This window comes from Corylus avellana, chromosome 5, assembly GCF_965113065.1.
Source record: "Corylus avellana chromosome 5, dhCorAvel1.hap1.2, whole genome shotgun sequence".
Lineage (NCBI taxonomy): Eukaryota > Viridiplantae > Streptophyta > Magnoliopsida > Fagales > Betulaceae > Corylus > Corylus avellana.
The window spans coordinates 11,826,011-11,837,765 of record NC_142494.1 but is presented as its reverse complement, the minus strand read 5'-3'; the positions used below and the strand labels follow the sequence as shown (position 1 = coordinate 11,837,765).

At 40.9% G+C, this 11,755-nt stretch overlaps 1 protein-coding gene across 1 annotated transcript; it reads right to left on the bottom strand.

Annotated features, from left to right (window-relative positions):
- Nucleotides 1–890: 890 nt before the first annotated feature.
- LOC148585781 (uncharacterized) lies at nt 891–2,700 on the bottom strand. The gene is made up of 3 exons (XM_088516745.1): nt 2,656–2,700; nt 1,635–1,838; nt 891–1,382 (listed from the first exon to the last, which is right to left on the bottom strand). Exons 1-3 carry the CDS (start codon nt 2,698–2,700, stop codon nt 891–893), a joined length of 741 nt encoding a protein of 246 aa, XP_088372871.1.
- Between the last annotated feature and the right edge of the window lie 9,055 nt (nt 2,701–11,755).

The following is an 11,755-nucleotide window of genomic DNA, read 5'->3' as shown; positions in this document are numbered from 1 at the left end:
TGTAACCCTATCCAAGCACAATGGTTTGATTGTATTTAATTTTTAGATTTTCAATTTATGCATGTTGATTGTGTAACTATGAGGATTGCTACAATTGACTTCTATTCTTCATATTCAATGCAATTGTTCTTAAATTTCAAAATCAATATTTGTGAAATTCTTCTCTTGTCTTAAAAAGTATTACTCTTTTATTGAAATCAAATCTTTCTTGTTTTCTGTGATTATGAGGATGATAGTTATACAATGGGTTTAATTGACATATGATCAATAGGATTTGATAGGCCATGCCTAGGGAAGACGGATTGTACTACACCCTAGTTTAGTGTAATTTAGGTAGATAGTTTATGCCAACCGAAGATGGGTTACACTTATTCATTGATTGTATGTATCCTGTTAAAGAATTTGATAATTTATACATAGGGAAGACGGGTTGTACCGCATCTTAGTGGTTAGGTGGACGATCCGTGCCAACCGAAGATAGATTATGCTTATTCTTTAATAAGGTAGTTTTTTGTTTATTTATAACATGCATAGAATGAATTTCTGGGATTAATTATGATTAGCCATTGTTGTGCGGATAGAGGTGAAGTCAATACCCTACACTCTCTCTCTTATTTTAAATCTCTTTTATTTTCATGCACTTTAGTTATAAAGAAAATCAAATCAAATATCTTTTTAATTAAGTTAATTTTAATCTTTCGAATTTTGATAATAAAACCCCTACAGTCCTTCAGGTTCGACACCCTCAATATAGCCGTATCCTACAAAAATTCGTCCTATTGCGACTGGTTATTTTTATTATTGATATTTTTGGTCACAAAAATACCACATCAATTTTTGGCGCCATTGTCGGGGACTACTTAACGGTTTCATTATCAAATTTTAAGGATTCATTTTAGCTGAAAGTTTTTCTCAGTAGCACCTTGAATTAAATAGACACCAAAACAATCAAGGTCATCTTGGGGTAATTTCCGTGCATCAAAACTTTTGAACTGTATCTTCACATTTACCTTCATACTTATAGTACCCTTCTTCATGCAGATTTTTGTATCTGCGGTCCTTATAAAGGGTCTTCCCAAGATAATAGGTAAGGGTAAAAGCATAGGAGATTCTTCCATATCTAACACAATGAAATCAGCTGGTAGGATAAATTGATCTACCTTAACCAGGACATCCTCCAAGATACTTCTCGGTCTTCTAATGCTTTTGTCTGCCAATTGTTGGGTGATTGTTGTTGGTTGCAACTCCCCCAGACCCAGTGTCATATACACATTGTATGGCCATAGATTGATACCCACTCCTAGATCCAATGGTGCACTCTCAAACAGTTGATCTCCGCAAGGGATAGTGAAACTACCTGGATCTTTCAGCTTGGGTGGTAACTTTCTCAACAACACTGCACTTACCTCTTATGTGAAAATCACTTTTTCATGATCCTAAAACTTCCTTTTATGAGTACAACAGTCCTTTAAAAATTGAGCATAAGTAGAAATTTGCTGAATTGCATCTAATAAAGGAATGTTTATTTGAACTTTTCTCAAAGTTTCAAAGATATCCCGAAGTTGCTTTTCTTTCGTTGGTTTTACTAACCTCTGAGGGAAGGGTTGTGCATTCATGTTATACTTTTCACTTACCTTGGAAGTTGAGGCTTCAGCTAGAGTTTCTTGTATTGTCTCCTCAGTTCCCACCTTGTTATCAACACTCTTACCACTTTTGAGGGTTGTTACAGCCTCTAGTTGCTCTTGACCTTTTGGTATAGTTTGGGTTGGACATTCATCCCTCTTTTCGTCACTAAGTTCCTTGGCCAGGTTCTCTACTTGTGCCTCCAATATTTGCTGCTGTGTAGACAAGAATTGGATCAAGGCATCTTGAAAGTCATTCTTTTTGGGACAAGTCTCAGTGGTATGGTCAAATTGAGAACGTATGGCGTGATACATATGGCATCTTCAAAGTCATTCGTTTTGGGACAAGTCCCAGTGGTATGATGAAGCCCTAAACATGGGACAATTCTCAGTGGTATGGTCAAATTGAGAACATATGGCACATACCTAGACTTGTGCACTTTGTTGAATAGGGGAGATGTTATGACTCGTTATGGCTTTCACTAGCATATCCCGCTTTCTCTCTATGGTGGCCATTTGAATCTGAACTCCACTATTTGTGCTCTCTTTATGCATGCCTTTTCCTTTTAGTTCATTCCTCCCTCTTGGTGAGAATTGTTGGGAGTTCTCACTTATGGTCTCAAAGAGTTCTATGGCTTTTTCACTACTTTTCTCCATCAACATGCCGCCACAAGCTAAATCTACAAGACCTTTGGTAATGCTCCAGAAATTAATTAATTGGTAATTAATTCCACAGTTTGTCTCCTAGCCTTATCCCTCACAGAACAAGACTTAGGGATAGCTATTCCTCAAAATAGAGGAAACTAAACAGCAGAAACAAAAAGATTCTATAAACATTAATCATTAAACTAGAGCATCTACCAAGGAACACCAAAGTAGCTGAAATACTATAAATATCAACATCTTTACAAGGGATTCATGCTACACCTTAATATGCAATCATACATCAAAGCTCTTGAATCTACAGCATAACTCAAAAGTACTAGTTACCATAAGTACGCGCCTAAGCTTGCAATAAGTCTTCAAGCATCACTTGGGTCGAATCCTCCACAATAACTGGATGCTTCACAGTGTCCATCTCTGCTAAACTATCTATAACCACATAGTTGTATATATGGAGAAGAAGGGGAAATAATATAAGGGTTAGCCCGATGACTTAGTGAGTATAAATGCACATGACGTACCTGTCACTAAATAGTGAACTCAGTTGTTCATAAAGCACATGCAACATTATGAGATGACAATTTGTCATGAATGTTATATAGATATAATATATGCTTATAATCATGATTAACAGTAATAGTTCAACTGTATGGTCTGCTCGAGTTATTACCCTTTCTCAGCAAGGTTGGCACCATCCTGAGGGACCTGTAATACAACACCAGTGCCCTAGATATTGTATGCTACCGTCCATCCCATTATTGGCACGACCGAGTCTGACCTCGGGTGGCCCACACCACTAATGATGTCCGTCCTATAGTGACCATCCATTAGGTAATGGTTGCGCCTGGTTACGAAACCATTGCATCCGAAGCCCACACATACACACATTTGACCATAAAGTTAACTTGTATAGTAAGCCCATGACCATTATCCCACACGTACCGGTGTACCATATCATACGATGAAATTAGTCTTATTAGTTTCTTACACGCATAGTTTTACAAGTCTCATCATTATCTTGTTAATCAACACACGTTTCACAAAAGAGAGTTCACAGTAGTTCCAAAATGTATTCTATGAGAGTTGCAAAATATGCATGTTTGATATATATATATATAAAATACACGTGCAATGTGGGAAAAGCAACAACAAGAATCCATGTGAGTTTGTACTCACCCGTATCGTAAGGCACCTCCATAAAATTCCCTTGAGGTTCCATAACCTCGAATACTGAGAAAAGACCTATCATAAGCTCTAAATCCAACTAAAATGAATTTAGAACATGAAAATAGAGGCTATTGGGCGATTGGCCGAAGTGGCGTTCCAAGAGTCTCAAAACTCACAAAGGCACTCACATAGGGGTTTCAGAGAGCCTGGGGGCAAGAATGAGGCTTAAATGCTCGAGGGTATGGGGTATTTATAAGTAAGAAAAAATAGAGGGCGCTATCAACTATTCTGAAAAGTAGCGGACGTCCGGTACTATTAGGGCATACGTCTAGTACTATTTACCCAGCGGTCCAAAGGCTGCAGTGTACGTCCATGTATTATTAACGGGTTAACCCAAAAGTTGGGTACGTCCAGTACTATTGGGGCATACTTCCCCATACTATTTGTAGAGTACAACGTACTATTGGTAGAGTACGTCTGATGGTCCCCCCAGCGTACGTCCTCACTTAAAGACAAGAGCGTACGTAAGGTGGTCCCCGGGCGTACGTTTGGTCGAAAAGTCTAAAATTCTCAAAATGCCCTTCCGGCTGTCCCTAGTGACCTAAATTCCAAATTAAACATCTAACTAAGCTACCTTAGCTTAGTTAATTATTTGGGTCACTACATTTGTAACACCCCGGTCCCATATTATTTGTAACACCCCGGTCCCATATTGGGAAGATGAGAAGAAGCCCACATAGAGTGGGTAGTTTATAAAGATAGTCATGGGTGCTAAGTCCCACATTGCCTAGTTACTAGGTGAAACTGGGCTTTATAATGAATTCTAGGGAAACTCCAAATTGACTAGTCATTTTGGGGTAATAGTGCAGATGTGGCTAGTGCTTTTCCCTGGGTCGTTACAAGTGGTATCAGAGCAAAGGTTATAAGGTTCTGTAGACTTTAAGAATTAGAACTATTGATAGAAGTAGTGGGGTAATGGGAAGCCACATTCCGGCCAAGTAGAGTCTGTCTTTGTAGTCACTTATAGATAGTACATGAATACATTCTAATTGCTTATTATTTTCTTCTCTTTTGCCTCGGTCGTAGAGCAATGGCACCCCCGACTCGCAGCCGTACTAACAACATCGAGGAGGGTCATACCGAGGGCAACGAGGCTGGGAACGGAGGAAACACCACTGCCAACCAGCAACCGGAAGCTTTGACTGCGTTGGCAGCGCAACTTGTGAGCTTACTGGCAATGGGTACCAATACCAAGGGAGGAACATCCAGTGAAGGGCAGCAAGGGTGTACTTTCGGAAACTTTAATCGGCAACGCCCTCCTGTTTTTGATGGACAACCCGATGCAATAGCTGCCGAAAACTGGGTCTTACAAATAGAGAAGCTGATGGATGTGATGAACTGCACCGAAGAACAGAGGGTCAAGTATGCTACCTTCTACCTCACTGAGGGAGCTGAACGGTGGTGGACCGCTCAGAAGGAACACCTGCAACAACGACTAGGAGCAATCATTCCCTGGATGGACTTCAAGGAAGCGTTCTTGGAGCGATTCTTTCCTCAAACTACTCGACAGGCCAAGGCCCAGGAATTTACAGATTTGATTCAAGGATCAATGACGGTGGAGCAATATGCTGCCAAGTTCATTGAACTTTCTCGCTTCGCGCCTTACTTGGTGTCCACAGAAGAGCTCACAACAAGAAAGTTTGAACGAGGGTTACAGCCACGCATCATGAATCAGATTGTGGGATTTGAGATTTGCAAATTGACAGACTTGATCAAGAAGGCGGCAGTAATTGAGCGGACACAGAGAATGAACTCGGAATACTTTAATCAGAAGAAGAGAACTGCACCGCAAGGAAACCGCTCAGGGGGACAATCATTCCATGCCAACAAGAGGAGACTTAACCAACCAGCAGAGAGGAGTTACACACCTCAGCAATTCCATAACCAAAGAGGGGTCGAGCAACGCCCTTCCTGCCAGAAGTGTGGTAAGATGCATAGTGGGAATTGCCTCTACGGGCAATCAGGCTGCTTTAAGTGCGGGAAACCTGGACATATCGTGAGAGACTGTAGGACTCCTGCCAACAACCAAGCCAATCAGAACCGCTCAGAGGGACAGAGAACCACGGCACCTGCTCGGGTATATGCTTTGACACCAAGCGATGCAGCGGCGTCAAACGACGTAGTAACAGGTACTCTTCCTATTTCGTCTGGTATAGCTTCTGTTCTTTTTGATTCAGGGGCAACACACTCGTTTGTGTCGTATTTCTTTGTTAAAGCCTGTTGTCTGGAGTCTGAAGCCTTAGATGTAAATTTAGCAGTTGCTACACCGATAGGGAGTACAATTTTATGCACCTTAGTAGTTAAGGATTGTCCTATTTTAGTTGAAGGCCATGTCATGCCCGTGAATCTTGTTATCTTTGAGATGAGCGGGTTTGATATTATTTTAGGCATGGATTGGCTATCCATGTATCATGCTTGCGTGGACTGCTTCCACAAGGAGATCGTGTTTAGACCACCGGGAGCAGCAGAGTTCAAGATTCGGGGGAATCAAAATACCGGCACAATCAAATTGATATCTGCACTACGGGCGACCAAATTACTGAGAAGTGGGTGTTCAGGATACTTGGCTTGCGTGACAGAAGAAAAATCAGGATGCAAGCTTGAGGAAATACCTATAGTACGAGAATTTGCGGACGTTTTTCCAGAAGAGTTGCCAGGGATACCGCCGGACAGGGAGATCGAATTCACCATTGACTTATTACCAAACACTGCACCCATATCCAAGGCTCCGTACAGAATGGCACCGTTGGAGCTCAAGGAACTCAAGGATCAGTTACAAGAACTTCTGGACAAGGGTTTTATCCGCCCTAGTGTTTCTCCATGGGGAGCACCGGTCCTATTCGTGAAGAAAAAGGATGGGTCGATGAGACTATGTATCGACTATCGAGAACTGAATAAGGTGACAATCAAGAATAGACGACCCACGGAAAAGCACTAGCCACATCTGCGCTATTACCCCAAAATGACTAGTCAATTTGGAGTTTCCCTAGAATTCATTATAAAGCCAAGTTTCACCTAGTAACTAGGCAATGTGGGATTTAGCACCCATGACTATCTTTATAAACTACCCACTCTATGTGGGCTTCTTCTCATCTTCCCAATATGGGACCGGGGTGTTACAACATTCTCCCCTCCTTATAAAAATTTCATCCTCGAAATTTTGTAGCCCATAAACAGGAGAAGAAACAGTAATGTCTTTGATAAGTGCTAAAATATTCATATTTTCATTCCTTAACTTGCATGTTTTAATCCTTTGGTTTTAGTTAATTAGGCCATTTTAAATCCTTTTTGTGTTTTTCATACTTTTGTAGCCTTTTGGAAGAAAATGAAGTAAATCTAAACGATTTGGGTTCAAAAGAGAGAAGATGGAAAATTGGGAGCTCTCTGACACTGCGATCGATAGTACCCGAAAAGACAAAGCATAATCTAGGCCAGGAGCGATCGAGCGCATGACAGAAGAAGGATCGATCGCAGACCTGCGATCGAGCGCACACGTGCTGCGATCGATTGCACCCGTGCGCAGGAGACACATCAAGTGGCGGCTAGAATGTCCCTCTTTCCATATTAGGGTTTTCCAACTCCCAATTGTAATAGGTCTCAAAACCCTATGAAATCCCTAGGTTTACTACTTTGTCAAGGACTTCTAAAACCTATAAATAGACCCTTAAGCCTTTAGAATAGATATGCTTTGTAAGGAGAAGAAGAGGAGCTCTTGAAGTTCACGTCTCGGGTTTTTTCTTTTCCTTTCTTTTCTTTTATTTTATGAAGATGTTTAACAACAATTTTATGTGTAGCTAATTTAATTAGTAGGGCTAGATTGAAGCCCTAGTTATGTTTAGTTAATATTTCACTATTGGCGCCCTTGTGATGATCTTGTTGTGCTATTTAACTTGATTAATGCCTACTTGCATGAATTCCTCATATGTGTGTGCCTGATCAACATATGCATATGGTATGGACTAGTTAGTTAAATCAATTTGGATGGCCGAGTCATGGGTTCAGCATAAGTAACAAAAGAATCCACACCGCGATTCTTGGGTTAATCAACATGGGGAACCGGGAGTATACGCCATGCCCAAGGCCTCATGTGTTTGTTAATTTCCGGAGTATATGCTTTTTTCCATCATTTTCTGCAATTGTGGGTGTTCATCCACCCACATTTCCTCTCTGTGTTGGGTTTTGTTGTTTTGCAGGGAGTTTTGGGCAGTTGTTGCCGTGCCTTGGTAACCTTGGTCATCAGAAGTGCGCACCACCTGTTCGACAAAAGTCCCCAGGCAAGCTCAAAATGCCTAGAACCCGTGCTTCATCCTCCTGTGGGTCCGAGGCCCAAGCTATTTCTCCCCCGCCCACTTTTGAGGAGCGGGAGCTGCTGTTTGAGACTACCTTCGCCATTCGCGAAGACTTTCAAAACCATGAGGCGACTCAATAGGCGGTCGCTGAGTTTAAGTGAAGGGGACTCAAGAAGCTCTTCAAACCGGTCACCTGCACCGCCTACCGGAAGTTGGTCATTGAATTTTATGCCAAGCTTTCCCATGACTGTGACAACTCGGTTGCTCTCTCCTTAAAGGTGCAAGGCCAAGTTATTGATGTGACTAGGGCCGACATTGCAGCCACCCTTTAATGCAATGATGAGCATCCCCCAGAAGATGCACATCTTGCCGAGCAACCGCCCTGATACTATGTGGCAGAAATCATTGAAGGTATGTGCCAAGGGCACTATGCGGATGCCTATCATAATGCCGGTAGCTGGTCCAAGCTACCTCGAAGGCTGTGTTTGTGGACTCCGTTTTGCACCGAAATGCCTTCCCCTTAGGACACAAAACTCAAAGGCGTGATCAATTTCTCCAAACTTTTTACGCCTTCCACAAGGATGCTTGGTACTCCATTCCTGACATCATGTGGAACCAAATCCATAAATTTTGGAATGGAGTGCACATTGGGCGAGCAGAGTCCACACACTCATGGGGGTTGCCTTTCCTATACTTGATCACATACATTCTTCGAAAAAAGGGCATCAAGGGCACTGCAGCTGATGAACCAGTCACTACTACTCCAATATTTGGCATTCGGCCATGGAACAAGAGCTTCTCCCATATGCCCCGGGCACCTCCAGAAGCTGGTGAAGAGGTGGATGAGGCCGAGCCAATGGCAGAAGATGAACCGGCAGCTGAGCTGGTAGCAGCAGATGAGGAGGAGGCCTCGTTTGACTTTCGAGCCGCCCAATACCGCTCCCTTTGTGAAGAAATGGCGGACCTTCGGAGAGAGCTGGTTGATGAAAGAAGGGAGGCTTAGGAAGATAAGGCACTAATGGATCAACGCTTAGCTGCCTTGGTAGAATTGATGCAAACCATCCTAAGCTATTTGCCACCACTATCTGGAGCATCTACTTCTGGACAGCACTGAGATGGGACCACTGTCTGGCTGAAGACATAAAACTTAGCGCTCATGGGAGGCACCCCATAGTTTATCCTTTTCTTTTGTTTCAAGTGTTTTCAATTCAAATTTTTTTATTTAGTTTTCATTTTGTTCCTTTTTACTTGTTTGTGTGTTTTCTTATTTGGCAAGGACAAGTGTGCTTCACTTCAAGTTTGGGGGTGTGCTATGAGCCATGCTTTCCACGACCATATCGACCATCTCCCGGGTAATTTCTTTCCTTTACTTAGACACATTGGGGACAATGTGTCATTTCAGTTTGAGGGCATGGGCACACATGTTCACACACACTTTGTCCCAATTTCATGTTATTTGTTTTAAGTGTTTGTTTGTTTATTTGAAAAAAAAAAAAAAATTATTTATGCATGTTCATGTTTGCTCTAAAATTTTAAGTTGATCTAAAAGAATTGTGGCTTGAATTCATTAGTGAGCTTAAAATTTTGAACACATGATCTGATGAGTGAATCTGTTAGTTTGGTTACTTGTTGAGGACAGTTGAAAAAAATTGCATGTTTGATCTGATCACACAAACACATTAGCACATAATTTGTGAGGTATGACATGAAGTCTGATATGTGTGTTTTTGCATCTTGGATGACTTATTGGATGACACTTTGGCATATTTGAAAAAAAAAAGAAAGAAAGAAAGAAAGAAAAAATGAAATAAATGATTATTGATGGCTTTTCACTGAGTAACTGGACCTCTTGCCTCAAAGCGGTGAGTGTTCACGTCAAAAGGTGAAAATTTTGGATTTGATCAATGTCATGGTTAGTTGGTTTTGTAGCCTTTTTGACTCGAGTTAATAGGTCCTTAGGGCTGTGTTTACACCTAATGCCCTAAAACCATCTAGTTTAGGAGTCAGTGACTTAACACTCACTACAAGGGTCAAATAGAAAGCTTAAGGGAACCAACATTGCACAACCTGACCAAAAAAAAAAAAAAAAAAGAGAAAAAGATAGAAAAAGAAATATGCCAGTGTGTCATTCTAATAGGAATTTCAGTGAATTATGAGATAAAGAGACATTGCACATTGGAAAGATTTGGAAGCCTCATAATTCTGTGCTAGTTCAGCTTACACTGTTTTCAAACTTGTGATGATTTAGCACGTCCTTTGTAAGTAATTGCACTTTGAGATTCCAATTCATTGTGAAGATGGAGTTCATGCTAATGAATGAAAATCATGATCTTGAAGTGATACTTTAATTTTTGGGATGACATGAACTGTGCATGATGTTTGTGGGTAACATTTCTGGAAAACCCTCACGAGACTTCACTCGTCCACCAGGGAGTTCCTAGGGGTTTAAAAGGCTTGTTGCATACGCTAAATGCAATCGTACATCCCACGAAAGATGGATTTATCTTTTGTTTTCTGTTTTTCCATTCTTGTTTTTTGTTTTGTATTGCTAAGGGACTAGCAATATGTTAGTTTGGGGGTGTGATAAGTGCTAAAATATTCATATTTTCAGCCCTTAACTTGCATGTTTTAATCCTTTGGTTTTAGTTAATTAGGCCATTTTAATTCCTTTTTGTGTTTTTCATACTTTCGTAGGCTTTTGGAAGACAATGAAGTAAATCTAGACGATTTGGGCTCACAAGAGAGATGATGGAAAATTGGGAGCTCTCTGACACTGCAATCGATTACAGGGTACCAGCGATCGAGCGTAGTACGCGAGAAAACAAAGCACAATCCAGGCCAGGAGCGATCGAGCGCATGATAGAAGAAGGATCGATCTCAGACCTGCGGTGGAGCGCAGACGGGCTGCAATCGATCGCACCCGTGTGTAGGAGACACATCAAGTGGCGGCCAGAATGTCCCTCTTTCCATATTAGGGTTTTCCAACTCCCAATTGTAATAGGTCTCAAAACCCTACGAAATCCCTAGGTTTACTACTTTGTGAAGGACTTCTTAAACCTATAAATAGACCCTTAAGCCTCTAGAATAGATATGCTTTGTAAGGAGAAGAAGAGGAGCTCTTGAAGTTCAAGTCTCGGGTTTTTTCTTCTCCTTTCTTTTCTCTTATTTTATGAAGATGTTGAACATCAATTTTATGTGTAACTAATTTAATTAGTAGGGCTAGATTGAAGCCCTAGTTATGTTTAGTTAATATTTCAATATTGGCGCCCTTGTGATGATCATGTTGTGCTTTTTAACTTGATTAATGCCTACTTCCATGAATTCCTCATATGTGTGTGCCTGATCAACTTATGCATGTGGTGTGGACTAGTTAGTTAAATCAATTTGGATGGCCGAGTCCTAGGTTTAACATAAGTAACAAAAGAATCCACACCGCGATTCTTGGGTTAATCAACATGGGGAACCGGAAGTATACGCCATGCCCTAGGCCTCATGTGTTTGTCGATTTCCATAGAGTATATGCTTTTCTAAGGAACAACTTTGTATACATCATGCTAAATCCCTTAGAAAAGAAAAGAGTTAGAATATACGCCATGCCTAACTCGTTGCTTAGGAAAATCTATAGCCTTAGGAGTATACACTATGCCCTTAGGTTGATAAACATTAGATATGCATAACATGATCAAAGCATTGGCATATTGTTATACTAGCTAAATATAATTAGTGGTGGATATCGAAGCCCTACCTTTTATTATCATCACTTAAACAATCAATCTTTGTTTTACTTAAGGAATTTATTTTTAAACATAAATTCAGCAATCTTCGTTGGAATGATCCTGTACTTGCACCATATACTACTATGTTGACCTTGTGCACTTGCAGGTAAAACATACAATTATTTACCTATTAATTTAGGTAGATATTTTGCACAACAGTCTTCTTAACATCTATAGT